Source organism: Rhamphochromis longiceps, linkage group LG2, assembly GCF_057381845.1.
Source record: "Rhamphochromis longiceps isolate RC_006_pf linkage group LG2, R_longiceps_female_GT1.1, whole genome shotgun sequence".
Lineage (NCBI taxonomy): Eukaryota > Metazoa > Chordata > Actinopteri > Cichliformes > Cichlidae > Rhamphochromis > Rhamphochromis longiceps.
Genome location: NC_140558.1, coordinates 37167259 through 37194137, shown reverse-complemented (window position 1 = coordinate 37194137; position 26879 = coordinate 37167259). Strand labels below are relative to the sequence as shown.

At 40.0% G+C, this 26879-nt stretch overlaps 1 protein-coding gene across 1 annotated transcript in view; it reads right to left on the bottom strand.

Moving 5' to 3' along the window:
- Positions 1-1125: 1125 nt before the first annotated feature.
- ccdc88b (coiled-coil and HOOK domain protein 88B) overlaps positions 1126-26879 on the bottom strand; it is a 59449-nt gene continuing 33695 nt past the window's right edge. Inside the window, exons 20-28 of the mRNA XM_085426801.1 lie at positions 25971-26132; positions 24750-25027; positions 24432-24575; positions 21923-22109; positions 13548-13693; positions 6876-6983; positions 5220-5377; positions 1622-1963; positions 1126-1312 (exon numbers count right to left, since the gene is read on the bottom strand). Coding sequence (XP_085282927.1) covers positions 1242-1312; positions 1622-1963; positions 5220-5377; positions 6876-6983; positions 13548-13693; positions 21923-22109; positions 24432-24575; positions 24750-25027; positions 25971-26132 — 1596 coding nt within the window. The 3' untranslated portion in view covers positions 1126-1241. The remainder of the gene's footprint in view (positions 1313-1621; positions 1964-5219; positions 5378-6875; positions 6984-13547; positions 13694-21922; positions 22110-24431; positions 24576-24749; positions 25028-25970; positions 26133-26879) is intronic.

The window sequence follows — 26879 nt, the reverse complement described above, 5'->3', positions numbered from 1 at the left end:
GAGGAAGAACCACCTGTCCTCAGACATCCTGGTGAACTTCTATCGCTGCACCATCGAGAGCATCCTGACCAACTGTATAACAGTCTGGTAGGGAAACTGCTCTGCCTCGGACCGGAAGGCGTTGCAGAGGGTCGTGAAAACTGCCCAGCGCATCGCCGGAGCACCACTTCCTGCCATAAAAGACATCTACAGGAAGCGGTGTCTGAAAAGGGCTGGGAAAATCATCAGAGACCCCAGTCACCCATCACATGGACTCTTCACCCTCCTGCCCTCTGGGAGGCGCCACAGGAGCCTCCGGACTAAGACCACCAGGTACCGGAACAGCTTCTTCCCCACAGCTGTCAGACTCCTGAACTCTGCCTCCTGACATCTGACCCACGTTAACTCATGGACTGAACATACACACACCCACAATGGACAACTGTACCCTCAAACACACAATAATAACATGGACTGAACCACCACTCACAACCACTAGCACTTTATATAGCCTCTGTAGAAACTATCTACACCCTCACTTATCTTAACTGCACTACTGTATAGCCCTGTGTAAACAATCATTCTGTACATACGATAATTTTTAACCCTACAACTGTTTACAACTTGCATAGTTCCCATTTCTGTATAGCTGTATATCTCAGATTCCTGTAAAGTTATTTATTTCATATTCTGTATAGTTTTTCATATTTATATCCTGTTCATATCCTGTACATAGCTTGTACTCACTACAGCCTGTACATACTTATAGTTATAGAATATTCACAACATACTTCATACCGTGTACATTATAACATAATAGACCCATTTCTGTAATATACTTACATATCTATATTATTGCTAATATATATTGTAATATATCTATATCACTAAGCACTTCTGGATGGATGCAAACTGCATTTCGTTGCCCTGTACCTGTGCATGTGCAATGACAATAAAGTTGAATTCTATTCTATTCTATTCTATTCTTTGAATTAAAATGAAAAAGAAAACATTTTCACAATATTCAGCTTTTTTTTATAGGTGCACTAGATATATAGATGGTGTACAGTTAGTTTTATTTATAGTATGTACTAAGGAGGGTGTTAATTGCTTCACAAATGAGTAAGATCTCAAATGACTGATTAAAGCATTTATTCATGTATTCAAAAATACTAGGAGGATCTTGTATTTAAAATATGCAGACACACAAGAAGAGGCATGAAAACGGTTTCCATGGAGCACATAATATAAAACATTTGTTATTAATTCAGCTGGGGGGAGTCTACACTTCTGTCTTGTGCCGTTGTGCAGTCGTCACTCGAGTGCTGATTATCTGGAAGACAAAAGAAAAAAAAATACTAGGTCTACCTTTGAGGGATTTTAGTTGGTGTGGTGATTCTGTGCAGTTTATTTTTCTTTACAGTTGACTTTCATTTGGCTTAATGTTTTTCTTATTACCCCAAAGATGTGCTCGCAGCTCACTTGTTAACACAGGAGAAGTTTGAAAATATCCATCTGAACAAGCTGGTAAATGTTTTTCTTCCGAATAATCCCCTTTGTTACTTATTTACAGTTTTCCTTCTTAAAGAAAAAAAAGAAAACATGAACATGAATCTTTCTCAGCCCCCTTTCTCCTCCGCACCTTTCACTTCATCCTCCTCGGCGCTCTCCTGACCGGTCAACGGGGCGTCTGCTTCCTGAGATGCACTTCTCTCTCCCTCCCATAGGACGGCGGCGTTGTTCTGGCTGGAGCTTAGCCGCTGGCGTGGATGTGTCTTCTGGTCGCCGGGACTAAAAGACTGTGAAACTCCCGAGCCTGCTCTGGCCAATCCCAACCCCCAGCCGTGACGGGATCCCAGTTTACGACGGCCCCCGGAGCCAGCGCGCGTAGCTGGTGCGCCGGGAAGAGAGACCTCCGGGTCTGTCTGGGATGCAGATTTTCTCAGGGGAGAAGGAGAGACCGGAGCACTGCGAGGGTCTGGAACTGTATGAAAAGGATTCATAAACTATTATAAAGGAAACCTTAAACAAAATATAAGTTCACTGTTGCAGTTGATAATTTTATCGTTAATCATTCATTCAGAAATATTCATGTACAGGATCCTCTGCATTTGTGTTTAGCCAGATGAGCCCATTTACAGCACAAAGATAGAAGGTACATTTTTTTCTTTTCCAGTGCCAAAGCAGTTTCAGGGACTCAGGACAAATATAGGTTCGAGAAAAAAAAGAAAAGATAACTGTGGCTCAGGTGGTTGGCCTGTATTGCCATTAATGGCGAGGTTATTAGTTTGATTCTTTCCCTCCTCATGTCTAAGTGTCCTTGAGCCACACATTAAGCCTGTACAATCTGCAGCACTGCCAGCCATCAATCCATGAGTGTGAGACCGACAAGTGATGTGGACCTCTTTGGTTTGATACAGCAGAAAAGCAGAGAAAAATCAGTTCCTAACCCTTCATTTTAAACATTTATTTAGCAATTATCAAGCCACTATGTTACATGTATAAACAACTAAATGTGCATGCTCTATAGCAGGCATTTGTGGCATATATGTAAAATATTCTATTCATTTGAAATGTTAGTCTCTTTTAATAGTTAGTTGTCAACATGCCAATAATTGCAGAGCAGAATTTATTAAATCCTCCTGTTCAACATTTAACATCAACTGTATGCAAACATATAACGGCTGGTTTATAAAATATTACATAACACGTTCATTAACAACAATAACATTATTAATGATGTATGATTTTACACTTTTAAAATATAGCATCATAACAAATTTTGGAATTATTGATTTTAAACACTTAAATGTGTGCTCATGCCTGTTTCCAGCTACATTAGTGTCTATTCTAAGCTGTTTGTTACGTATTTTTATGCACTACTAATAAATACTTAACAGTGCCGCCGAGAACTCGAGCACATTTTCAGCACTAACAATAACAATGAAAATGCATCATTTAGGACATTAGGCTGAAAAAATGCTGCATCTTATCTTGTTCAGACTGGAGTCGAGTTCGAGTTATTTTCAGCAGAATCAGAGCTCACAGAGTGGATGATATGATATTTTATGTCTAAACTAGCATATCTCTCTTGCTATATGTATATATTCTTAGGAATTGAAATGCGAGGTGTGATAAGAACGATATCAACAACAAGTTATAATGAGCACTTTCCAATATTGCCTAGAACTTTACGTTTTCTTATAAGCAGGGGTTAAAGTCGGCAAGAGTGCATTCTGACACCTTCATAAATCAGTAATTAAATGTGATAGACAGTTTAATACAAAATACTATAATCAAGTTAATTTTTCATGCTTCATCTAGCTGATGCTGTGGAGACAGTTAAGTACCGCCTGTAACATCATCTTTTTTTTCCTCTCTTTTCTTTTCTGTCTTGCATACACACTACAGATGTTAACAAAGCTGTTTGTCCCAGTATTTCAGCATCTAGCGCTTCTAAAGAGAGAAGCGAGCATAAACAGACTAACCTTTTTCTTGAAATGGCAGGTATTCAAAGAGCTCAACTAGTAAAATCCAAAACACCACTTGAGCTGTGCAGTGTGGTGCACAATGAACCTGCTAGCTAGAGTTGTTGTACTTCTCAAGGGGAAGAAAAATATCAGCTTTCTTCTCTGAGACAGAGAAGGTTAGACAAAGATGTAAGAAAGACAAGACAGGAGAGGAAGATGAGAGATCATTTTTAAAGGTAAGGACAGCTCTGCAAGTCTTCTCCATCTTTTGGCTGCTTCCTTTAGAGGATCATCTGCCGCCATCGCACCCTGTCCCTAGCATCCTCCTCTGTCACACCAACCCTCTGCATGTCCTTCACTACATCCATGAACCTCAGAGGAGATGGAGGTGTTTATGCAAACCAATTAAGTGATGATAATTCCATGTTAGTTAAAGTTTAAGCTGGACAGTAGTTTGCAGAGTTGGGGAAGACTGATGTCCAAGGTGACATTTACTTTACATCCTGGCTAGCATCAGAGACGCTACCTGAGAGATGAGGCACTGAAACAATTCAGAATTAAAATTTATTTAAATCATATATATATATATATACTCACTGACCATCAATGTGAAAGTTAGTTAATTTATATAATGCTTCAAAATAAGTGCCTGCATCCAGGAGGAGTCTACTGGGAGTCATCAGTTTGAATTTAAGCTGATGATGTTCTTTAGTAACAATTTCACTATCATAGTGGGTTAGTGTTGGAAAGCAGCCACGGTGCTGCTTTAAAATCTGCTTATATACTGTAGAAATGTAGTTGGCTAAATCCACAGAGAGCAGTAAACCTCAGAGAAGCAGCAGCAAAGGTCAGCTGATCACAGCTTGTACACAAAAAACAAATCTACTAGAGCTCATAGTAAAAATTAGTTGACTTTGACTCTGCTGCACTGCAATACTGAAGCTTAGGGTTCCCCCACCTGCCAAATACACCTGTTTAAAAGCATAAATGATATAATAAAAATATTCCTTTCTAGATAATCTAATGCACCTTTTTTTTTAACAAAAGAGCTTAGCATTGATACAAGCCTGATCGTTGCAAGAATACTACTCCAAATCCAACCTGTCATGTTAAACAGCTGTGAATCAGTTAAATGTTTGTGGTAAACGTCACCCCAAACATATTAAACAGGAAGCAGTTTTGAGAAATGTCTTAGCTGGCTCTTCACTTCAGGGAGTTTTTCTGCTTTTCTCTGCTTGTTGTGTAGATGAAAGATCAAGTCTTTCTCTGGCATAAAAAGAGACGAGTTTAAGAAATCCAGGGGTTTACAGAAAACACACTGCAAGGGAAATAAAAATTAAGTGAGAGACAATGTTGGTATGTCAGAAAGAGAGAAAACACATCAAGAATGCAGGTTGAGGATTAAATCCCGGCTTTGAAAGCGTCTGCAGAGAGTTGTCTTTCTGACTCTCAGTCAGTAAATGCATAAAAAGCGAATGAAGCCTCACGAATCTCTTTCCTTTCAACATGTGGTTAGCAGAGAAAGCCAGCCTCTGTGAGTCTTGGCACTCTATGGGGAGAGATCTAAGGAGAAGAGAGTGGTATCAATGCCGACCACACTTGGTAGTCATGAGATGATTTGTATGCATGCCTGCAGGCTCGCTTGATGGGCTGAGCATGTGAGCATATCTTTGTGAAAACCAGTCAGCTGCTGTTTGTGTGTTTGTCGTTGTGCAGGAAGGGCAGGGGGGTATAGTGAGCTTGGTTCTGTGGGTGTGTGTGAGATCTCACCAGGCTGAGGTGCGTGTGTGTCTGATGTAAATTCAGCGCTGTCGGCCAGGTTTTCCACGCTGCCCGCGGCGGTGAAGAGGGCGCGTCCCTCTCTTCCTCCTCCTCCTCCCCGGGGTTTGATTAGCTTCTTCATCCTATCTGCAATCCAGTTAGATTTCCTACGAGGACACAGGGGACAGGGACCATTTACAAAGAGATGAGCTATGGGAGTGTTTGTGTGTGCATGCACTGCACACCCTGATTTTTCCAGAAACAATGGGAGGAAGCCAAGTGTCAGGGGTTTCATCTTGTTCACAAAATGCTTTTTGTGCCATGTATCGTTTATGCGCCAGGATTTCACCTGTAGAAGGTGCAACTGGAAACGCTATAATTAAAATGTCACCACCATAAAAAGGTGTAAAGGTACAGGAAGAGAATGGTCAGCTGTCAACATGTCTGGATGCCAAAATCCACCCCTGACAATATGATTCTGTATTCTTCTTCATTGGTTTTTAACTGACACATTTCTAAAACAATACTGACACAGTTACTATCAGATATGTTATCCATCTCAAGTTAGTGTTTTATTTTCCTGTAGTGATGGATTTTGTGATAAAAGGCTTTATCAGAATCATGCAACATAACACGGCAACACTTTAAAAATGTATACTTTAACAATATCAAATGGATCTTCACAAAACACTTGGCTCGCCACACACTTAATAAACAGTCAATGTAAAACAATGCAGTGCAGCTACTCTGCAACTAAGTCTAATTTTCTGCAATGTTCTGTTTTTGTTGGCACTGTGAGATGATCTGTGACACTGTGCCTTATCCGTTTGGAGACAACTATCAGAAGACGGTACGCTGTGTCAAAGGAAAAGACAGGATCAGCAACTACATTCAGACAGACTGTGGTCCTTATACGATACTCAGCAGGTACAAGCGTGCCAAGAAGATATCTCCCAAACCCTTACATCACCACTAGTCTGAACTATTGGAGCCAGGATGGATCCATGGTTTCATATTGTTTACACATGAAAGTCATGGCAGAAACTGACTCCTCAGTCCAGGCAACGTTTTCCAGTCTTCTATTGTCCAGTTTTGGTGAGCCCGAGTAAACTGTAGCCTCATTTTTCTGTTCTACTTTCTGTTTTACTTAAAAAAGTGTCTTTAAGTGTACATTCATGCACGTAAATAAAGAGGATAAAAATATTAAAGTAGTGGAGTTTCCATATTTGTAACAGTGGCTGAACTGTCCCTAATAAAGTGTACGAATCCAGATTGTATTATGGCTTCCTTAAACTTAAACTACGAGTTTACAAAATGTGAATTTACTTAGGTTTAGTCTTTATTTCAGGGAACAGTTGAGAATTTAAAGTTAGTGTTTACTCTCCTTTAACTATTTTTTTGTCTCCGCTACCTCCTGAGGGATCTCTCAGGCTCTTTCACTGCAACTTTCTCTGCTGTGTTCGCCGGCTAATCACTAACGGTGCCCATCTTTTTTGTGTCTGGTGGGAATCTGACCTACACCTATCATATCCAACAGCTTCAACTGCCTTTCTACATGAAATCAATATCACTCACCCGTGCAGTATTATATACTGCACGGGTGTAATTAACAAATACATTAGCAGCTTGGTGTATTGTACATGTAAACAAATTTATATAATGTACTTGGCCTTGCTGGCTGGGGATGGCATGCTGGGCTCGAGGACTCTGTACTGATCCATAATCTTCTCCACCAACTTCTGCTTCTCCCGTCGGAGCTCGCTCAGCTTCTCCCTGAAGGAAAACACACGAAGCATCAGAACAAAGCAGCTCAGAGGAAGCGGGAGGAAAATTTACACATTGTCGTGCATGCATTAGCAGTGCAAGTTAATAGGATTATTCTGGTAGTGTGCACGAACGTGGCTGTTGGTGTGTGATTTAACTAACGCCTAAAATCCTCTTGTGAGTAATGGAGACTTCTGGAGCTCGTTTCTCTTTTTTTTTTAACAAGCACATCAGATACGAGACTGTGTGTTGATGTTATTGCGACCCTGTTGAGCTGCGATGTGCTCAAGTATGAATCTGCTGGAAAAAACAGCTTGTATTCTCAAATCAGTCTCAAAAGCAGGAGTAATAGATGGAACATTTAGTCCAGCATCAAGGTATCGGGACAGTTTTAGCCTCCCAGTGTTCACGGTGCTGTTGATGGCTATTCAATCACTCCTTTAGCCCACCACTTTTTTCCAGACTGAAATTTTTCAACAGCTATTACAGAAATTATAATTCAGTTACAAAAAATATTAACTGAATTATAATTTAATAAAAATAAAATTGTGTCATGCAAAGCTTTATGATTATCTACTTCATTTGTTTACCAAATTGACAGCTGTGCTTCTTCCTCAGAATTTGTATTACGACTACAGTATTAAAACTATGAACTAAGATCGAGACTCTTGAAGGAGGTTTTAATTCATTTTATGAAAGCTTCTCAGTCATTTTTACGTGTTTTCTCACTCGATTCAAAACATTTCCTCCTGCACTCGTTTGAAGGGAGAACATCGTTTGACTACAGCACTGGCTCTCAAATACTTTGCACACCCTTTCAAAGTAAAGTATTTCAGGTGAGCAGAAAACAAATCAGTTAAGTGCGATGAGTCTTAAAAACCACTGCTCAGAGGTATGCATCAATATTTTTTTCTTTCATTTGAACACAACTGGACTTTTCACATGGACGAATATGTAACCTGCATTTTGAAAAATGATTTGCAATTGGCAGCAGGTCTGTAATAGGATTGGGTGTAAAAATTGTTTTTCTCCAGAGTTTCTCAAAAGCAAAGATGGGCAGAGGTCTGTAAAAAAATCCATCATCAAATTATGGAACAATTTCAGAATAATGTTCCACATTGTAAAATTGTGAAGACTTTTAACATCACATCATCTACATGGAAGATCATCAAAAGAGAGAATCTGGAGAAATCTCTGTGTACAGGTGACAAGGTCCAAAATCATGTCTGTGATCTTTGGACCCTGAGCTGGAAGTCACTGCATGGGCTCAGGAACACTTTTGGAAATTGCTGTCTGTGAATAAATATGTGCCATCCCCAAATGCAGGTTAAAGCTCCATCACGAAAGAAGAAGTCATGTGTGAATTCTGAATCACTGCTTTGGGCAAAAGTTCATTTAAAATGGATTGAGGCCAAATGGGAAACTGTTCTGTGGTCTGGCTTGTTATCAGCACTCAATTCAAAAGCCTGCATCCGTGATGGTCTGCGGGGACATTAGTGCCTTTAAAATCGGCACCGCATCTGTAAAGGTACCATGAATGCTGAAAGATATATCCAGGTTTTAGTGCAACATATGCTCCCATCCAGATGACGTCTTTTCAGGAAAGGCCTTGCATACTTCAGAAAGACAGTGCTGCGGCGTGGCTGAAGAGAACTGAAAACATTGGGAGCTTCATGAAACACAAAATACAACAGAGAAGATCCAGGACTGTTGAGTAGCTAGAATCATACATCAGACAATATGGGACAACATTCCTCCCCCAAAATCCAGCAGCTGGTCTCCTCAGCTTCCAGATGTTACGCACTGCTGTCAGAAGAAGACAGGATGCTACCATCTGCCATCAAATTCAAAATGACCTTATTTTTTCCTAGACTTGTGCATTTTCTCAGTTTAAACATTTGATATGTTTTCAGTGTTCTGCTGTAAATAAAATATGAGATTTGCAGCTCATTCTGTTCTTTTATTTACTTAAAAAAGCATCCAAACCAAAGAGCCTTGCAACTTTTAGATCAACTTCATCCAAGTACTATTACTCTAAAATGAAATACAAAATAATAATAATAATAATAATAAAATTCTATTAGAATTTCATTTGTAATCATTGGTATAGTCATATTTGATCAAGGCTACAGTCAAACCTTTTGGAATAAAACACCGAAGGTCTGAAGGACACCTCTGCTTTTCCAGTTTGATGCCACTTAAATCTTTACAAAATAACAAAATTGGTGCGGTCACCCGACGGGTCAAAACAGCTGAGTTTTAAACTGACGGGGTGAACATTCACCAGCAAACAGCTGCTTTTAACAACACTAACATCCATTCAGGCTCATATTTCGGGCCACCTGGTGAATATAAATTCTGTGTTTCTTCTTCTCCCTTTTAACTCGCTCTTTAACTTCTGAGGGAAATATCTTTCAGCAGCTTTTCAGCAGCTAAACACGCCTGTCAAGACAGCTATCTCAGTTGTTTTTATCTTGCGCACTCTGCCTCAGTCCCAAGCCATTTCTCATTTCACCCAGGCTCATGCATTTCGTAGGAACTTTCCCTCCTGCCATTCTCCATCTACCAGATATTCGCAGACTTTCCACACCGGTCAAATCCACCCGACTCCTACATCCACCTGCTCCTGGGTCACCACTAGAATATATATACCAGTCCCCTTCCCCCAGTTTTCTGTTTGTTTTTTTGCAACATATCCCCTGAAATGGATCCTGTTCCCATACCACACATGATCTTTTCACAGCTACACATTTTCCGATCGGCTGGCAGGTGATACCTTGCCTTTTTTTTGCCTTGCCTTTGTTTACTTGTCTGGTCTGTGTTCCTGCTGCTAAATTGTAAGACGCAGCCAATTTCAGTAAAATCCTGGATACATACCACACAGCAGGTTTTTAGAGGGGTTTGTTTTTTAGAAAATACTTGCCTCTCGATGATTTCACCATTAAACAAAGGGGGAAACAGATACTAAATCCTTCCACTGAGCCGAGAGGAGCTGAAACATCTGATGACTCTGTTTGTCACAAAAACACATTTTATATGCAAGTAAATACCTGACAAACTGTTTTAGTCATCACAGAAAAAGACTATCGTTTCAATCTGCAGTAATTTATATATTTATTTCTAATGTCTCTTTTATATCAAAGGAAGTTGGTTAAAAAAAAAAGCTTTTATGTTGCCTCTGAAGGGAATAGGTTATCTTTAAACGTCTGCTTCTTCCCATCTTTTCACTTATTCTAAAATCCTTTTTGGTCATTTCAAATCAGGTTGTTTATATTTTCATTGAATCGCTGTTCCTTTCCTTTCATATTTTTTTTATTGTACTGCTCCAATGTCATCATTTACTCAGTGAGCAACTAGCTTTGTTTAATTTATATTTTTATTCAAATGTTACGCTACGTACTGTTCCATATATACAGTTAAGTCCACACATTTTTGTACTTTTGCCTCTGTACACGAACACGGTGGATTTTAAATCAAACAGTCAATGTGTGATTGAAGTGGAAACTTTCAGCTTGAATTCAAGGGGTTTAACTAAAGTATTTCATTAACTGTGTAGAAATTACAGACATTTTTTAATACAAAGTCCCAACTCAACATGCTACTGGACAATTAATTGGCACGCAGTTTCATGGCCAGATGAGGCCTCTTCTCTTGTTACTCCATAGCAGATTAAGCAAGTAAATGATCTGGAAGTTATTTTAAGTGAACTTGCATTTGGTCTTTTTTCACTGGAATGCTCAACATGAGGGCCAACGAGATGTCTATATAAGTGAGGAAGGCCATCGCTCATCTCCAGGTTAAAAAACTAAATAAAACAATTAAAGATTGCTAAAACTTTGGACTACAAGAATGTAGTGGCTGAAAGGCCTGAAAAGCCACCACAGAAGTTGTCCTTCTACAGTTGAGATGACAGAAAACATCTGAAAGAGCCCGAATAGATCTTTAAAAAGTCTTTAGACAAACCAAGATTAACTTGTACCCGAATGATGGGAAAGAAAAGTATGGAGAATGAGAGACACAGCTCATGATCCAAAGCTCACCACATCGTCTATCAAACATAGTCGAGGAGATGTTTTAGCACGGGCATGAATAGCTGCCAGTGGAAACAGATCACTACCGTCTACTGATGATGTGACTGCTGTGAGACTCAGCAGGATGAATTCTTGAGCGTACGGGGCTCTACTCTCTGCTCAGAGTCAGAGAAATGAGGTGAGCTTAACAGTGCAAATGGATGAGAGTTTCTCAAGGGAAAGCAAAGGGATACTCTTCAATCGCCAATTGAGTTATCTGATCTCAACCCAACAGAGCATGCCTTTAGTTATTAAATACAAAAGTGAATGCACAGAGACGAACAAACAATCCACGGCTTCTAGACTTTAGGGAGTCACTGACTGCAAAGGATAAATAAATAAATTATAAAGGGATAGATGTTTTACATGTGTGCAGCAACTTTAGGCCGGCTAAAGCAGCTTAAACAGGTATCAGCTGAGCCATCACCTGACCTGGTCTGGAGATCACAATAATGCTACACTAAAATATTTTATATCATTTTGTATAACGTACAACATCCACTTTTTTATTGCCCTGTACTGATACACTGCTACGTAGATAACTTAAAGTATTAATGCCACACACTTTGGCTCAGTAAAAGAGAATCAAACTATCACCAGAAATGCTTTGCATGATATATTTTTATGTTCTTATGTTTGTGAAAGTGATATTAAAAAAACAGCAACATTAAAACAAAACCTTCTCAGCAAAATACTACTTACAGACTCTGCTGTGTGCCTGTTAGGCTTTACTGTGCTCACTGTTTGGGGGATTTTTAGCCTTTATTGACACAGAAAAGCTCAGAAAGAGAATAAGGGGGAAGTCACGCAGCAAATGACCTCGGGGAGGATTCAAACCCAGGCCTCTGTGACAGCCTTAGAGTGTACCTTAGCGCTTGTTTAACCTGGTGAACTATACGAGTGCCCCGGTGCTCTTACTGTTAATTCCAGTTGCTTTGAAAGTTGGATACAATTTCTATTTACTCCCAGGACTGAATGAAGTGAAATGCATGCATAGAGCCCTTCACTTCTTCCATCACACACACACACTGAAATCTGCTCTGTCCTGTAATTAGGTTGTAGATGTAATGTGATTTCATTCTGCTGCATAAAGAATTGTGTTGATTTTGGAAGGAAAACAATCTAAACTGATTTCTGTGAGTTTGCAAAGTGCATGGCTTTTTAACATTCACTTGTAAGAGCTGTTATGAGATGATGCAGACCTCGCGTGGCAGGGTGATGAACCAAAATATGCCGTGAAATGTTAACAACGAAATCTGTGCCCGAGATTTAACGAAAAAGGCTGAAAAAAGTCATCTTTTCACACACACAAGCCTGAACTGAAGGCACAAAAAGATGTAATTTGCAAGAACTTTGGTTCATTAGACTTAAAGACTGAAGCCAACTCTGCATGCTCACTATTAGTTCAGGATTATTCTCAAAGCAGTCTATTAGTCATTCAAAAGGAAGACTACTGAGGGCCACTGGACTGTGAAATTGTTGTCTTTGCAGTCTCAAACCTTTATAGAAGTGCTTTTATGTGCTTGATATGAATACAAACTCTGTTACAGCCTACAAACGTAAACAATAGCAGTAAACAAAAGGCATTCACTGCAACTTATTACATGAAGTTAACTCCATTAATAAGGTCAAACTTCTTCAGTGCACCTCTGCTTTCATTACTGCAAAGCTCCCATACCTTGAAAATACATTTTATGTGTTTTTTACATTAACTTTTTTTAAAAACATAAATTTAACAGATTTTAATGTTTGTTTCACTGCAGGTTTTTTTTTTTTTTTTTGGTACCATGCTTATATACGTGACATGAATTTAACACTGTGTTTTCTGAAAATCTCGTAAACACAATAAATCAAGAAACATGCTATCTAAGATTTTCTAATGTATACAATAGACGTATTTACTAGAAGGCTGGGGGAAGCCAGTATTTTTAACATGTGTGAATGTAGCGACATCACAGGTAAGTGGTGCGGGCCCAAACCTCGAGCGTGTTAGTGATTTTCACTCATAGTTTACAAGCTGTTTTTTTTATCTCTTAATGTGTTTCGGTGCAAATCTACACAGCTGCATTTCTGTTAGCTGTTTACATCCGTTTGGTTCCCTTCGACTGTGCCGGATTCACTGTTAATCCTTTCTAGATACACTCTTACTTGCCACTTCATTAGTTACACCTTGCTAGCACTATTTTGGACCTTTTCAGAAATGCCTTAATTCTTTGTGGTGCAAATTTAACAAGGCGCTCAGAAGATTTCTGAGGTTTTGGTCCATACTGATGTGATAGCATCACACAGTTACTGCAGATTTATCGGTTGAACAGCTATATTTTCATTTTTTGGACCATTCTCTGTAAACCCCGCAGACCCTTGACCCTTGAGCAGTCTGTGAAATACTCAGACCAGACCGTCTGGCACCAACAATCATTCTACATTTGAAGTTAATTAAAGCGCCTAATAAAGGTGATGATACCTAAAGAACTGGCCATTGAGTGTGTGAGTATATACTTACTGGTATTCCCTTTGCTGTGAATAATGCTGGTCACGGCGCTCCAGGCTCTGCTCCAGTAAGGCACGATTCTCCCTCAAAAGACTCTGATTCTGCTCTGCTAAGTGTCGATTCTCTTCCTCCATGTTCCCCTTCAGCTGGGTCAACAACTGTACACAAGGCCATAAATGCGATCAAGAATAAATAGCTTGACAAGAACAGAATATACTACTTGTTCTGCAAAAGTAAGCATGCCTAATGATATAAACTATGTGTGAGGATGTGTGAGTCATAGAAAAAAGGCCTGCAGACAGAAAGGTACGGACAGTGCTTTGTTAGTCATACGGTTCAAGTGAACACAGTGAAACTGACAAAATGCATCCAACTAGATCATTAAAAATTAAACGCATTTTCATAGCTTATAGTTTTAATGCATGTATAACAGTCCTACAATGTCTCTGCCGGGACCTTTGTGTTGAAATCTGGTAGCTTGCAATGAATGAAAGAACTCCTACAAACCGCCATTAACCAAAACAAAGGTGTATCATCCAAATGCAGGTCTGAACTTTGTAATTAATAATTAATAACTTTACTATCATGCCAGATTCTCTCTACATAACAGCCTGCCAGTCCCAGTTACTGTTGCAGCAGCCAAATCTGAACAGAGTCAGCAGAATAGACAAAAAGCACGATCCCACTCCCTTTAGTGCCAGAGTCAGTGCACACGTGGGCCTGATCAATTAACAAGAGTTTACATTGTAGGAATAAGAAAATAATAATGTCAAGACTGTCACTCTCATCAGTTTGACTACTGAGCATACCTTTGCCAAGCTTATCCCTTATTAAGATTAGCAGAATGGCTGATTTACCAGTGTGCAAAAAAAATTGAGGATAAGACAATAACGACAATGATTATCTGCCTTACTGCAACTGTGCACAATATTTCTGTTATTTCCAGCTTAGTTTATTTGACTATATTATAGTTTTAATACAAATATGTCTTCACAACGGGGTACTACTACTACTACTACTACTACTTCTACTGGCAAGATCAAAAGATAATGCAGACTCTTTTTAATTCTTACACCGTGTCATCATTTAACAAAAACTACGCCAAAATGCCGAACTTGTACATGAAAAATAAGTACACGCCTACTGCTTCCATAGGAACGCTGGGTCCTACCGAGAAGGAAAGACATCAGCAATGATCTAAGGGAATCAACTGTTGGTCAATCTGTGAATCTGTGATGGGTTATGAGGCCATTGACACACAACAAGTCCATTAATCTATAGTTAAAAGAGTATTCACAAATCTTCCCAGGAGTGAACAATCCAGCAAAGTCACCCCAAGATCAGGTAATGCAATGCAAAAATACAAAAACCCCTGAGAGGTTCATGACAGCACAATTAAAAAAAATGAATAACTGTTTGAAATGTCATCGGGGAAAAGCACTTTCTATCTAAAAAAAAAATGGCAGCACGACTCAGGTTTGCAGAGTTGCATCTGAACAAACCGCAAGACGTCTGGAGCATGTTTGTGGAGACATTTGTCCGCAACACCAAAAAACCAAACACATCATATCAGCACAAGCACCTCATACCCACTGTTAAGCACAGTGGTAGAGGAGTGATGATTTGCACCTCGCAAACTCTTCTACAGCCCAATGTGAGGCCTTCTTTCCAACAGCTAGAGCTCGGAGCAAATTGGGTAATGCAGCAGTATAATGATCCCAAGCACAGCAGCTAATCTACAACAGAATGGCCAAAGAATAAAATAATCGAGGTGTCGCAATGACCCAGCCAAAGTCTAGCCCTCAATCTGACTGAAATCCTGTGGTGGTAAACAATTACTTCACTTATTCCAGCTAAAGGTGATTTCACAAGCTACTGAATCATAGGGTGTACTTGGTTTTTCACACACTGCTTCTTAATTTTGGCTTAGCTTTTGTTAAATTAAATATAGTAACAACGGCATCTGTGCCATAGTGATTAGATTGAAATAATTTTGGAACCTGATAAAAAGAGAACATTTTTTATGTCCTGATATGTAAAACCTTGAAAGAAGGTATACTTTATTTTTTTTACCATGTCTGATATATTCTCTGACATGTATCATATATCTCTGTGTCGGCAAGGATAAATTATTTAATCAAGCATTTTTGAAAAACATTTCCAGCCTTTTGAAAAGATCAGTATAATAACAGTACGATGCCACCAGAATAAAGATGTACCGGAAGGTAACAGGTGAGTGTTTTCAGTCTTACAGAATTCGGTACTGAGTGGTCTGAATCAATAAAAAAGGCAATGAAGAACCTTTTGTAAGAGCGTGGGTGTGGGTCAGCTGCCCCCCTTGAACTTCTATAAAACATGCTGCCGTTGGACCCATTTGGACATAAAAGCACATAAACAAAACATATCTGCAAGGAACTCTATACAAACCAAGGATTTAGCTGAATAGCATTTAACATTACTGAATGTCAGCTAAAAGAGACACAAAGAGATTTGATGATCCCGTAGGGACTGAACTGTCACATCACTGGTCTCAAAAAATTGGTAAATGATAATTGCTTAACTGCTTCAAGAGGTCAGAGCTTTTCATTATCAACTGACTGAAAGGCAAATAACCACAAACCTCAAGAATCACCAGAAGAAGAAAGGAAGTTACAACAGCTTCTCTGTGGAGCTGTCTACACAGAAAAACGAGCATTAGTTAAGAGATCTAGTTAAGTGAAGATATTAAGCTTAGAAATTCCCAAAGAATGCTTTTAAACCACGTTATTAAATCCTACACTCTCAAACACTTATAACTATTAAGATCATAAAAAAATTAATAAGAAGGTATGGCCACACATTTACTGGACACCTCTTATAATTTCCTATTTGTGAATCTGTTTCCAATTATTTTCTTCTCATAACCCCAGTCCTGTTCAGTCAAGGCCCATTAGTTAGCACAGCTGCTGCAACAAGTTAATTGTGGGTCCACAGACTCCAGGATGAACTTTGTTAATTTTTCTCTCCATATTACAGCGTAATGAGAAAACTGGACTTCTGCATCCCAGCATACAAACCTATCAACCTACTGTGGGGGGCAGAACAGGCGTTGACATGATTTAGTAAGATATAATCCTCACAATGATTATATAAAGAATGTCATTTGTGTGCGTTAATGCATTCATTTGTCATTTATGATAGGAACCTCGCTTTCACTCACACAAACAATCTTCAAATCCAGGAAGCCTCCAAAAACCCTCTTTACAGTACTGCACCGTGCAAAATTCTTGAGTCACGCCTCAGTTTCTTTATATTTTCTTTGCAAGGAGCCAAAATTTCTTGTAATTTGTTAAAGTGGTCTTGAGCAATACTTCTTTAGGCTTTCTGAAGGTGTGTTTTTCACTTAGTTTTAATCCAGTTGTTGTACCTGATCATTTTCAGAGGACTGTTTTTTGTTTTTGTTGTTTTTTATGTAGACCCACTTAACTCTAACCATCATCATTCGAACATAACAAATGCACCAAGCAGTTTTGTGTCCATATATAACAGACAACTTAACAAAGAACCAATTTTGGATTGTAATTTTAGGCAATTTGTTACTAGCGGCATGCTGCAAAAGCACATAATTTGTTCCCATTTCTTTAGTTGAATCTATGAAAAATGCCAAAGATAACACAGACTGACAGGCACAAAATAGCATTTTTGCACCAACAAGGTGATTCCCAAAGAGCTGTTAGTTCAAAATGAGGCACGTCTCGCGTTGTGTGCACTGTGTCCTCAAATAATTCGAGGAAAATGGACAAGTGGAGGACAAAAGAAGACGTGTCAGACCTGAAATAAACGTACCTACATCTGAAAGTCATGTCCTTGAGAAAAAGGGGAAAAAATCCACCATGACACAGGACCAGGGATGTGTATCTGTTGATCCATTTACTGTTCACTGAAGCTCCATCAGAATCAGATTGCCTAAAGAAGATGGAGCTTTGTGGGCATTTATGCAAGGGGAAAGGCAACGTTGACTTCATTAATTGCTTAAACAGTTAGCCCTGACAGTTAGCCCTGAAGTCAAATTACTCTGTAGCGAGCTTTTATTCTCTTCAGCCACATGAGCTGTCATCCACAAATCAAGATGGCTTTTTTTAAAAGTGTGTATGAATGCATTAGCCTAAATACTCATGTGGGATATACTCTGTAATCAGTGAAGTCTAATGAAATATAGCAACCTGCAACCTTGTAAGATTGAAAGTTTTAATTCTTGTTGAGAACTGGTTCCCAGTAGTTCAGTTCCTTGTAATTGTTAGTCTGCTTACCTGTTGGTTTAATTTGCACTTGTGCTACAGTCAGCTGATTTCAGTTCATGTGGTTAGAGAAATTACTTTTATTTTTATTGCACACAAGGACAAGAGTGCGACAAGATTTCATCTGTATCCAGGACAGAAACAACTGCACTATAGTGCTAACACAACTTCAGCGCTTTGCAAACACCTGCACAGACAGCATGCTAACGCTAAGCTAGCCAAGAACCCAGAGTAGGGTTGCCAACCGTCCCTTAAAATACGGAATCGTCCCGTATTTCGAAACAAAAGTACACGTCCCGTATTGAGCTAATAAGGGACGCACTTTGTCCCGTAATACAGTGAGAATCAAAAGTAGTCTATAACTTTTAATGGAATTAACGCTTTGTTTGAAAACATAATTCCCAGCCCCGCTCCTGCTTTGTGACCAATGAGCTGACAGCACACTTATGACAATTCGAGTATGACAATTCAGATTACCGCTCATCTCATTGGTCGAGGAAAGGTCGCTTACGGAGAAAATACCGGAAGACAACAGATGACCACAACAAGAAGCATGGCCAACAGGGAAACAAACGCCGACACTGCGGTGCAAGTCTCGGACGACAGTACACCTAAAGCTGGGCAAACACTGTGTGATTTTTTCAGTCACGTTATTCAGCTCCTGCTCAAACTGCACGATTGACTCGCAGGGTTAGAAGTTGGTAGGTCACGATGCAGGTTCTCACACTATACCGCCCGATGCTCTGATGCGACCTGAGTGCTCACACTGTGCCTCCATAAAATGAAGGTTATAACAGAAAATCTGTCGCTCGCTCTCTCTGTCTTTCACTCACACAGACACACCACCACCATCAACTTTGCTAAATTGCTAATGAAAAACATGATCAGGCAGCTGTGATTGAGCAGCAGTGTAAATCCAACTGTTTTCACGGTTGTTGTGGTCGTGATAATTTTGTGATGCCACATCGAAAAGGCTCGGATGAGCTTTCCAAAGTTCTACAAGTTGTGCCTCCATCGCTTGTGTCCAGATCACACGCTGCACAGCCGTGCTGCGCCGTCTTTTTCACCGACATTTACGTTTGCGCGTGAGCAGTGTGAGCGCCTGTGATGAGACCCTCACGAGCGATTGATGATCGGGAGCTGGTCGTGAGGTGTTAATCACTTCTCGTTACCCCACGTATACTACACGACGCACGATGAAGGCCAAAATCGGTCAAAAATCGGCTCAAAATGGGCCTAAAACTGCACAGTGTAAGCCCAGCATTAGAGCAGCAATGTTTGTTCCCCTCAGAGAAAGGGAAGAATGGGAAAAGGAAAACACCTGGCTGGAAAAAGTTAATATGGGCATGTGCAATGAATATCAGCGCTATGTGGCCAGAAGTGTGATAATATAATTTATTTTGTGTAATAAACAACTGCAAGGATAGATGATTACAACAAATAGATGACTAATACATAAAAGTAATACATAGATGAATAATGATGGTGAGTTAAGATGCGTAATCATGGGAACAAGCGGGTTTACAAACAGGAGCAGCTGATTAGCATTAGAAAAGCTGAAATAATATTTCAACTGAAGCCGATTGTACTAAATGCACTAAATGTGCACTGTTACAAGAATGTTTTTCTTTCTATTGTTTTCTATTATTTTAAGTTAAGCAGGACAGAGTTCTTTTAAAGAAAGATTTACTTATATTCTCAAAAGTTAAGCATGACAGGCTTCTGTTTAAGAAGGAGACCTGTTTTATTGTGTTAATGTTGTCATTTTGAGCTAAAAATAAATGGCTAAATGATCATTTGTTTCACATGTGTTCATATCACAAAGAATACACATCTACTTAAATCAAATTCAAGTCAAAGGGTTAAAAAAATAATTTCACACACAAAAAAAGAGCTAGAAAATTCACCACACTGGGAAGGGTGAAGACAACTGGGCCGCCCGGCCCTGGCCACGAGGTGTCCCTTATTTATTTTTCAGGGAGTTGGCAACCCTAACCCAGAGTGATGTTAAAGCTGATTAAATGTTGACCCCACCCAGCAGCCAGACCCTGAAGTTCAACAGTCAGGCTCCAGCCTCCGTTTCTACCTGTTCATGTTTCTACAGTAGAATCACTGTGGCGATCGCTTTAAAGTATCTTTACTATGAGAAAGACTGTATGTCTGTCCTCATTAGGATAGGGATTTGTGTTGGTGTTTGGGGCTTTTGCTTCAGGTTTATATTGTTAACTGGTAATTATGAGACAATGCATTTCAGGTCATTTTATAAAAATATGCGAAATTAATGTAGAGTAGTGTGGCAAAAGACTTTCTCTTGGGAATATTTAAGTAACACACTGCATTACTTTTAAGAAAAGTGTTCTGTGTAATACATTATATGTGTAATACACAGATGTACACATACAGTACATACACATCTGTGTGTAAAACGCATGCGTAATGACCCCAACACTGATCACAATAAAGAAGGAAAATACCCCCAACATAAACAAACATTTCATGACACAGTATGCAATTAATTTGCGCACATTCAATGTCTTTAATGCTGTTTAACGGTTAATCTCAGAGCAGAACCAATGAGAATCAATTAGGTATCAAATCGATAAGTTGTATTGATAATGGAATCAGAATCTCTAAATTCCCATCCCTAATAGTTAGACGAGTTATTATCAAACACTGACAGCATATTCAGTGTTTTTGTCCACAGCAGGCATCAAATTTGGCTTGATTGTTATTACATATTTATATAGGGGAATCTACTGTATCCTGGGGCCACCAGCCACGAGCATCTTAGCACTTCGGTCATGAAAATGATTCAATTTAAAGAGGAAACACCTCCCAACACAAAGTCTGAAATTCATTAACACATTATTGCTTTTTATTCATTGTATGTTCTAATCTTTAATCTTTGTTGGCTGGGTGGAGTTACTTCACTGTTAGCTGCCCATTACTTCCCATAAACTCACATCAAAAGCAATATAAGCCACTGAACCATTAATTTACTGGTATGTGGATTTTGTAGCTGTTGACTTGTATCCAACCTTCATGCTAAGCTAAGCTTATCTGATTATTTGTGGTCCCTTTCACCTCCAGCGCCGACCTGCCTCATCATTTTCCTCATCATTTAGCTCTCTCTCCTCTTACTTTCTGCCTACCACTCAGCATTGCATTGTCTGCAGAGGTGTGGCTGCGACTGGTCTCACCTGGCTCAATCATCAATCACTCTCCTTCTGCATTTAAACCCCTCTCTATCCAACCAGTCACGCCAGATCGTTCTGCTGGCTGAGTGGTATTATTGTTCAAGCTCTCTAGTGTTTACTCGCTGTAGTCTCCTGAAGATTTCAAGTGTGGTTTTTTTTTCCGTTTGGGATGACCCGTGGTTTTTTTCCCTCTGCTTCAGCAAGATCTCCTCCTGTGCACCACCACTGACCCTGTCTACATTTACTTATGTTTGCAATACCCTGCCTGCTGCCTCTCCCTCCCACAGACCCCCCTCTTGGCCCCTCAATTGACATTCTGTTTGCAGTTTCTTGAACTTGTCAATAAATCATTTAAGGAGATCCAGGAGATGTCCTCCATTTTTGAGCAGTAACTTTAACAGCCAACATTATATTTAGATGAAGTAGTTTTTCATGAGGTTCCCTTTTTTTCAGCTGTCTGCTCTCCTCAAACTATTTTAACAATACTCAGTGATGGCTTGACTGCACTGCGCAGAAGGATAAAGCTGTTTAGAAGGCAAAAGATGCCCCTGCTTTTTATTAGCTACTTGGTATTCATTTACTGTTTGGACCAATGTATCACTTTTGTCTGATATGTCAAGCTGAAATTGGCTTTGTATCATGTATTAGAAATCAGTCAGCCATTGTTTCCCACTGATGATATGAGACATGCTCAACCCAGACTTGAACTATGTAAAATGCTCTCTAAAACTTGCAGTGAATTCCTAATAAATGTTGTTTAATTGCCCAGTGATGCTTTAGATGCATTTTCTTTTATTTCAAGAGGGTAATGTCTCAAATGTGAAGCACTTAATCCTATTTTGCATAGAGGGCACCAGTATCTGCTGTGTGTTGGTGTGTGTGTGTGGATGCATTTCTGTGTATCAGCTCATACCTGATACTGGCTGGTAAGCCGAGCGTTGCTGAGGTCCAGGCTTTGGTGTGTTTCCTTCAGGGCACTGAGCTCGCCCTCCAGCCGAGTCCTCTCCAGCTGGGAGGCGTTCAGCTCTGCCCTCAGCACCGAGCCCTGAGCCAGCAGCTCCGCCTGCGACGCCAACCACTCCTTCTGGTGGGCCTGCAGCCTGCAACATCGACACGCACGGCCACTGTTATGCGCTCTCGTAAAGTGCTTTGCGTCATTGTTTACTCTGTGATTGAAGATCACTGTGTTATTATCCAACACAAGGAGTCTACACAAAGCCAGACAACAACAAACAGATATTATCTCGGACAAAATGTTTAAAGAGTAAATTCATTCGGCGTTGTTTGAAAAAGGAGTAATCATCTCAGTATCATTGTGTAATGAGGACGGAAAGACTGCAATAAGATGAAAACATCACTGGTGGGAAAATTATACATTATTCACATAATCATATTGGAGGTAAGTATTTTATACACATTAAAACTAATCAGTCACAGTCATATTAAAGTAGAAACTTCAAGTTCAGTTTCAAACTTTTTATATTACACACACTTTATTAGGTACACTTTGCTGATACTATGTTGGACCCTGTTTTGCCTCCAGAACTGCTTTAATTTTTAATCGCATGGATTCAACAAGGTGCTGGAAATATTCCTCAGAGATTCTGGTCCATATTGATATGATAGCATTACACAGTTTGTCTGCTGCACATCCCATTCCACTACAACCAAAAGTTGTTCTGTTTGGCCAAATGAATAAATGATAAAGGGGTGGACATGGTCAGCGTAACTCTCAGGTAGGCTGTTGTTTTTTTAAAAAAAAAATGCTCAGTTGGTATTAAGAAGAGGAAATACTTTTATGCTGTTCATGAAATTTTCTGACCCTCCCATCAACGTGGTGGATCAGAAATCCAGACTCATCAGAAGAGGCCACATTTTTCCAATCTTCTATTGTCCAATTCTGGCGAGCCTATGCAAATTGTAGCCTCAGTCTCCCGTTCTTACACGAGATCCAACTGACAGGAGAGGGTTCTAGTGTAGTCTTTTGTTTTTATAGCCCATCCTTCAGAAATGCTCTTCTATAAACCTTAGTTGTGATCAGTCGTTATTGGACAAACTTTTGTCTTCCTAAGTAGCTCATTCTCCTCTGACCTTAAGCATCAACAACATATTTTCACCTTGAACCTAGAACTGCTGCTCACTGGATATTTTCTTCTTTTTCTGACCTTTATGCAACCCTAAAAGCATGGTCCACCATGTTTTCAACGTGATTTCACACTTGTGTCTCTCCAAAGCGTGAAATGGATGCACACGTTGTGTAAGCTGCAGTACCAGCAGAGGTAGATATTTTATTTCAACCCAACGTGAAAATAATCACAGGAAAGCAATTAAACAGACATTACTAACACATTTACATGGAAAACATATCAGCCACCTAGCGTAATCATTTCTGGCACAGAAACACTCTGGAATATACTTCATACCTTCATACTTTGGTTACTTAAATCAATTATCTCCACCTGCTGGTACCACAACTTCTGCATGCGTATCCATTTCATGCTGTGATATCAAGTTGCTTTATTCACCCTTGAGATGGTTGTGTGGTCAAATCCCAGTAGATCAGCCACTTCTGATATACTCCAACAAGACGCCATGTTCAAAGTCACATAAATCACCATTCTTCCCCATCTGCTGCTCAGTTTGAAGTTCAGAAAGTAGTCTCGACTAAGTTCAAATACACTGACTTGCTGACATGATCAGCTGATTTTAACAAGCAGTTGAACAACTGTACCTAATAAAATGGCCAGCGAGTACAGTTCAGAAGCCAAATATAATTCAACTGCAAACAGAGAAAACAAAAGTGCTCACATTGGACAGTTTGACTACAGGAAAGGCACACATGGCTAAATTCCACATTGGGGATGTTCTGGTTTTTGCGCTACTAGCCAGTTATTAATTCCACCTGTGCTTTCCCCACTGTGACAATTCAAAATATTTACTGTGTAAAAAGGTGTTTTGAGACTCTGGAAATGAGTTTTTGGCCACTTAAGGGCAGAAGAAATAAGTTATGTTAGGTAAATACAACACTGGCATTTTAAAGCCACTTGTTAACTAACCACAGCCATGGAGCAACGTTATTCTTCATTTAAAGTTGTTCCTGTCCATCCGAGGAACTTTCCCTCTCTTTGAATTGTTATAACAACTCCTGGTTGGAATGTCTGATTCTTCCGTTCTAATATGTTTACCAGCTAGTCGCTAACCTTGCCCACCTGCAGTTTGGCATCCTACTGAGCAGGTAGTGCACAATGTTTTCGAGAGATGTGCTTTCTGTTACAAATTCCAGTTATTGTTGAAATAAAAAAAAGACGACAATAAGAGAGCTGAGGCTGAACCAAAACAGAAGACAGCCAGACATTGAACAGACATTCAAATGAACACGAGTGCCGTGAAAGGATGATCAGATCCCCGACTGGATTTGTTACCTGTCATTGTCTTCTTTCAGCCTCTCCAGCTCTCGTTCTCTCTCCAGCCTCCTCTGGGCCTCCGTTTCCATCTTCTCTCTTTCCGTCTTCATCTCCCGCTCTCTCTCCTCCAGCTGGGTTTTGCCATCCAAGAGCTCCTTGTACCTAATATTTCAAGCACAGGATTTACCTTCAACAAAAGATGATGTGTGTCTTTCATAGATCAAGATGTTTTTGTGCATATTTAATTTTGGGGGAGAAGTCCTTTCAAACATGGAAAATATGTCACAAATCTTCAAAGTGAAGATTTCGTGTCTTTAAGTCAGTGAGTGTTTGTACCTGCCCTCCAGCTCTCGATGCTGGGCCTCCAGGCTGCGATTGTTGTTCCTCAGTTGAGAGTGCTTTTCCACCAGCTCCTCCAACTCCACCTCCTGACGCTGTTGCAACGCCGTCATCCTTTCGTGGTCCCGCCTCAGAGCGTCCATTCTGGCCGCGGACTCCTCTCTCTCCCGCGCCCACACCTTTGACTCGGCCTCTAGGGTGGCACACCGTGCCTCGCTCTCACTGCAGCGTGCCAGCAGCACTGCATGCTGGGAGCTCAGTGACGCTTGCTCCACCTATGTTTGTGTGTATGTGTGTGTATGTGACAGAAAACAGAGAGACCATGTCTGTAATTTAGCAATTTCAAAAGGTTGAGCTGAAAGCCAACAAGCTTGAAAGTTAGTTTATTAACCTTTTGCCATGGGTCTAAACAAGATATTATGTGTGCAGCACTGGGCGCTTAAAGAAATGGTTTGACATTTTGGTAGTTTTCACTTTCTTGCTGAGTTTTATAAATAGACTGATACCAAGTATAAAGCCAGAGCAATCACAAGCCAGTCAGCAGAATGAATTAAAAACACTCCGATTGGCCTCTGTTGTCTAAAAAACGGATCCTTTCCTGTATCCTCCATCGGATGAGATCATCAATCTGATAAAAACGGATCACAGAATCTGTTTAACTACCCGTTTCTTCACTGGAATATTTTCTCCATCTCTTATGAAGACATTCATCACAGCTGTCCTTTCTCTCTGAGCAACAAATTCCAATAAGAACAGTTTACAATAAATTTATGTCAGACACCGAGGCATTATGATCCCAAACCGGACAGTCTGACATAAAGGATCGCAGTAACCCTTTGATACAAGGATATTTAAGTGAGGGAGATAATCAAATAGGCTACAGCAGAATACTTAGTAAGCTTTAAAAAACCTGGTAGGTAGTTTTTGTCCTTTGGACAGGGCCAGATGGGCTGTTTCTTCTAGTTTTCTGCTCTTTAGCCAGTGCTATGCTATGACACTGGCACTGAGCCTGTCATCTTACTCCCCACATTAGAGGATATACAAATATGAAATAATGTCCAATAATTTAACAGGTCCCTGCGCACTTTACGTCAAAATTCATTGCACAAAGACTGAATGCGTTTCACTTTAGGAAGACAAAAGGTTTAAAAACAATGTGCGATTTTGAACAAATCAACTTCAGCCATAACCACGCTCTGTGTCTGTGTGTTAGGTCACCTGTAGTTGTGTGTTGAGCGTCTGCAGTCTGGTGCAGGAGTCCTGCAGGCTGAGCGAGTTCCGACGCAGAGCCTCCAGCTGCTCCTCAAGGTGCTTACAAGCCTCCTGGGACTGAGACAATCTCGTCAGCAAAGCCTCATGCTCTGCAGCCGCCACCGCTTTCTGAGGGGGAGAAAAATCTCTTCTTTCATTTTTATAATGTCTGTGCTACATTTGGCTCTGGAAACATCCATAATATTTGAACATGGGCAAACTCTGCCGCTGACCTTTTAAAGTGCTCTCAGTCAGGTAGCATCTTTATGCGACATTTGTGTCACTCTATAAACACAGAGATGAAATTCCTCCTGTGTCTGACATAAATGTTAAAAATTATATTTCATTAGTCCACATCTGTTGTTTACGCGAGATTTCTGTCAGTGCAATCTTTCCACAGGCTTTAATGGTCCAATCAGAAAATCTGCGAATTTATTGATGACACATGATTTGGTGCAGTCTGCTCTGATAAATAAAGGAATGTGTTGATTTGGCACAGAGGCGGGTAGTTTAGAAATGAAAAGAAAACCACCTTATAAATTGCTGAGGGTGTAAAATCTGGTGTATTTCCCAAAATTAAAATTAACTTGCTGCAAACAACAAGTCAGCTGTACTCCCCCTACGCTGCGATTTTATTTGAACATTTTATTTGCAAGTACTGGAAGAGCGACAACACATTTCATGTGTGCATCGTCTAGAGAGTCTAGAGCTCAGTTTTGGCGTGGGGTTGTTATTTTTTCCCCCACTGTGGAGTCTTCATGTACTGCTGACTGACTCATAGTGCTACACAGGGGATTTCTACTTTTTATTACAGTCACTTTTAGATTCTTCTCCTACTTCATCATCCTACCTCTCTCCCTTCTGATGTCAGTGGCA